Here is a 4,399-nt window from a genome sequence, read left to right as displayed (position 1 = left end):
TAATAATAATTTTTTTATCTTATTTTCTTTATGATACCAAATTAAATAATAATTATTTTATTTTATTTTTATTTCATTCTATTTTCACATAATAATTATTTTATTTTTTTCTTATCTATTTCATCAATCAAACGTAACTTTAGAAGTTAATTTGTCCTAACACTATACATCCAAAAAGGAGGTAGCAGCCGCAACCCCATGTCTGCCAACATACGTGCATGAAAAGAGGCCAGGTATGCTTTAGGGTAACCACTCACAAAATGCAAGATTTAAGCAACTAAAATAAATAAGGAAGAAATATTTAATGCAGGCACAGTTAAGGGCAATGAAAGGACAAACCGAGAAATTATCAGAAACTGTTTGGCGGTTCAGAGCTGCCTCAATCGTAAGGGTGAACTTATAAAGAATAAGGGCAATGACACCCGCAGCTATGCTACCCAAAAGTGCCTGAACTGGTGAGGGTGGAGATGGCTTGGTTTCGATTGCCGCTGACCCCATTGCTTTCAAGTTGTCTAGTGCCTCTTCCTTCAATGATTTCTTTGTCCCTGATGACCTCAATCTCTAGAGACAGCAAAACTCTGTTCTTGAATATCCAACACAAGTCATAATAAGACATTTAAGAAAATGGAAAACTCCCAGAGAATTACCTTCTCTTTCAATTAAATTTAAGTTACCATGGCACAAGATGCCACAGCACAGAACTAAAACAGAGGAATAAAACAACATATACTTTGGTCCAAAATCGAGTAAAATAACTAAAACATTTGCAACGAAGTAAAGTTGGTGAAAACATAGGACGGCCTAGATTTAATTGAAGATATTGATATGAGTGAATAACAAAAACTTCTTTCGCTTCTCTTTTTCCTTTGGGTTGGCTGCTGCTGTTGTTATTTGGTTTGAAGTGAGGGTGTAAAGAGCAACGTGACAGAGATGAAGATTTAACTAGGGTTTTTCATTAGGGACATGTACGTATATCACTCTGTTTTTTTCTGTTTGCTGAGCTCTGTCTGTATCCCAGACTATAGCAATTAATGTGTAATTATTTCCCAAATAAAGTAAATAATTACTAAATTAATGTATAATTAGATAAATTTAATATAAAATTAAACCATAATAAGATTTGAATTTTAAAGTTGTAAAATATCTCTCTTTCTTTTTTTGTGTAATAAAGTTTGATTGATAAATGTAATAATTTTTAATATAATTATTATATAAAACTAAAATATTACCCGTGTGCAACACGCGGGATAAGATCTCTTTGCACCCTCTCTCTTTCGCGTCAACATCTTTTCTCTTCCTCTCTATTTGCCCTTCCCGTGGATCACTCAAATCCTTTTGCACCCCTCTCTTTCTCTCTCTTTACTTCAACATCTTTTCTCTTTCACTCTCTCTCTGCCCTCCACGCGATTAACTCTAGAAGCCTCAAGCTTCCTTTTAAGTATACTAGATTATGATCTGTGCATTGTACACGGACCTCTTTTTATGTGTTTTTTTTTAATCTTTCTATCTCTTTTTATTTTCTTTTTTTTTATACCTTTCACATGGTTAGAAGAGAAAGTCATTTGTGACTTTTTTTAAGTATGTTATAAATTATAAAAATTACAACTTTTCACGTGATAGGATATGAGAACAAAACCGTGGCCAAATATAAAATCAGCTTTGGATCTTCAAAATTATATATGTTATAGATAGTGTATAATTAAATAAAATTAAAAATATAATTAAGATTATAACCAGATTTGAATTTTACATTTTAAAATTTTAAAATCTCATTTTTTTGTTAAAAAAAATTTAATCAATAATTTAATAATATATTTTTTAAATTAAAAATATGAATTTATAATAAAAATATTAATTATACGTTATTGTTTGAATTTGTATGGCTAAGTCTTCCATATCAATTTCCTTTTGCCGTCTCACGAGATTCGTGCCCTTTTTCCTCCCATCATTTACTTTGACTTTGTTTAGGCTGACTTGTTACGTGGTTAGTTTTGCTTTTCCCTATCCCTTCAATATCTCAATCAATCTCTTTCCATTAGTTTTTCTTTTAATATTTTTACAAAACTTTATATTTAATAAGATTATCCTTCTTACCTTAATTAATATTAGTATAGGGATCAATCTGGATTGAACTCATTAGAGGATAGGAAATACTTTAGGTTTTGTCAATTTTGTCAACTATTTATTTTAATAAATATTAATAATATATTATTAAATAGGTATTTAATGGGAATTCAAATAAAAAAAATTTATCTTGTATTTAATTACTTTGGGTTAACTGATAATTAACAGATAATTCTTTACTATTAAGATTTGATTTTGAATAGTATTTTGTAATTTTATGCAAATTTTAATAGTGTTCGGATATTTTGATAAATAACATATACCTTATTCGTATATATCTTTATTTGAATTAAATAAAATACATACACTTATTATAAAACCGAATTCTCAATTTATATACATAAAACATGTATTATAAATTCTAATTATTGAAAGGAAAAATGAGAGAAAAAAAAATCTTTGCATTTGATGTTCATCAGTCATCTATGTAATTATTTCTGGGAAGGGGCTTCAGTCTTACTCGCTGTTTTGCTAACAGAAAAACTATGCTAAGTTGCATTTTAATCCATAAAAAAAGCAGTATTTTTTATGGTGATTGTCTATATTTTAATCCAAATAAGACAATGTGCCAGAGCAATACAACATCATTAGTTAAACTAATCCACTATGAAATGAAATTAATCACAAGTGACCACTGGCCATGTTAGCAGAGGCTTTTATTAATACCGAACACTGGCTACATCTCCTCTACAGTTGTTTTGAGAGACAAAGGAATGGCATGGACGAAGGAATACTTGGATTTAGTTTTGGTCCCAAGTGGGTTACTGATTATGTCAGCTTACCATGTCTTTCTTCTATACAGATGCCTCAAACTCCCTCAAACCACTGTCAGTGGCTATGAGAACCACTGCAAGAAAGCTTGGGTAGAGAGAATGTTGCAGGTGAGCTCCTATGTTCATCCCCAAGAAGGCCAAAATATAAACAAAACCCAGCTTAGATTGTTCACCTGTAGTTATGATGATGAACATTTTTGCAGGTTGAGGCAAAGGATAGAGGTTTGCCATTAACAGCAATCAACTCCACGATATCAGCAGCAACTTTCCTGGCAACAATATCTCTAACTTTGAGTTCCCTTATTGGAACATGGCTTGCAGAATCTTCTAGTAGTCTCTTCAGAAATAGTCTGATTTATGGCAATACAAGCTCATCAATCATTTCTGTCAAATATATCAGCCTTCTTTTCTGCTTTCTGGTGGCTTTCGGTTCTTTTCTTCAATGTGTTGGGAACTTTGCCCATGCTAGTTTCCTCATCAGCATGCCCAATGCAGATATTCCAGTAGGTTGTATCCAGAAGGCAGTGATAAGAGGAAGTGCTTGTTGGTCAGTCGGTTTACGAGCAATTTACTTTGCCACTACTTTGCTGCTGTGGATTTTTGGTCCAATCCCAATGTTTGCTGCTTCAGTGATTATGGTGGTGAGTTTGCATAACCTTGACAGAAATGTAACCCCTTTGCATAAGTTCGAATCAGCCAAGTCCAACTCTCATAATCTGTTTACAAAGATCAACGAGGATTTAGCTGCAGTAGCAAGGGTTACTGAGAAGCATGACAGATCAGATGCTAAATGAAGCAAACCTTGAGGTGCACTATAGTGATGTTACCTGAAAGAATATGAGCAAAGCAACCAGCATTGAGTCAGTAAGTTCAGAATCAACTAGGTAGGCTTGAAGCAGAAGACAGCAAAGAACAGTTGTTCACTTCATTTCCATCTTGAATGATTTCAGCAGAACTTCCAGCAATTCAAATTAGCAGCATTTTGTACTATGTCTAGGATCTTTTCATGGCTAGCCTGAATAAAATCATGTGCAACTGTTGCATTGATCCTCATACCTTAAGGATCCAAGTTCTGACCATCTTCCCATGCATGATTATAGACCAAATCCAAGTTTAGCCTCACTGTATCCTTCTATGATGTAACAGTGTTAACAATTTTCCTTGATTTGACTGAACTTCATTGTATAAATAAATCAAGCATCTTCCTTTGAAAGTAGGACTACATTGAATGTTTGGTCTTAATAGATTGAATGTTTGGTCTCAATGTTGGAAGACTTAAACCTATATATTAATATATAAAGTCGCTAGTTGAGTTGGTCTCAATCAAATTGGAGAGACAGACTGAACTGATTACAATTGAATAATCAAAGAATTATATGAAAATAATGTATTCTACTGGAAAAGTAAAGATAAGATCCAACATGAGAATTGATTTTTATAAAGCATTTTTTTTCCTTCTTTACATGTAGTTTTTCTTCATTTTTTCCCACACAGGTAGTGAC

General features: G+C 32.5%; 2 protein-coding genes and 1 long non-coding RNA gene across 3 annotated transcripts in view; 1 reads left to right on the top strand and 2 right to left on the bottom strand.

Moving 5' to 3' along the window:
• LOC18594089 overlaps positions 1-1,286 on the bottom strand; it is a 2,912-nt gene extending 1,626 nt beyond the window's left edge. The window contains exons 1-3 of the mRNA XM_018124253.1: positions 1,230-1,286; positions 675-701; positions 340-561 (exon numbers count right to left, since the gene is read on the bottom strand). Coding sequence (XP_017979742.1) covers positions 340-561; positions 675-701; positions 1,230-1,286 — 306 coding nt within the window. The remainder of the gene's footprint in view (positions 1-339; positions 562-674; positions 702-1,229) is intronic.
• On the bottom strand, positions 2,652-3,762 carry LOC108662846. The gene is made up of 2 exons (XR_001928684.1): positions 3,725-3,762; positions 2,652-3,613 (listed from the first exon to the last, which is right to left on the bottom strand). It is a non-coding gene; the product is annotated as an uncharacterized LOC108662846 (long non-coding RNA).
• LOC18594088 lies at positions 2,837-4,110 on the top strand. The gene is made up of 2 exons (XM_007021542.2): positions 2,837-3,005; positions 3,101-4,110. Exons 1-2 carry the CDS (start codon positions 2,838-2,840, stop codon positions 3,689-3,691), a joined length of 759 nt encoding a protein of 252 aa, XP_007021604.2. The 5' UTR covers position 2,837; the 3' UTR covers positions 3,692-4,110.

This window comes from Theobroma cacao, chromosome 7, assembly GCF_000208745.1.
Source record: "Theobroma cacao cultivar B97-61/B2 chromosome 7, Criollo_cocoa_genome_V2, whole genome shotgun sequence".
Classification (NCBI taxonomy): Eukaryota; Viridiplantae; Streptophyta; class Magnoliopsida; order Malvales; family Malvaceae; genus Theobroma; species Theobroma cacao.
The sequence above is the reverse complement of the archived record's forward strand: the minus strand, read 5'-3'. Positions and strand labels throughout refer to the sequence as shown.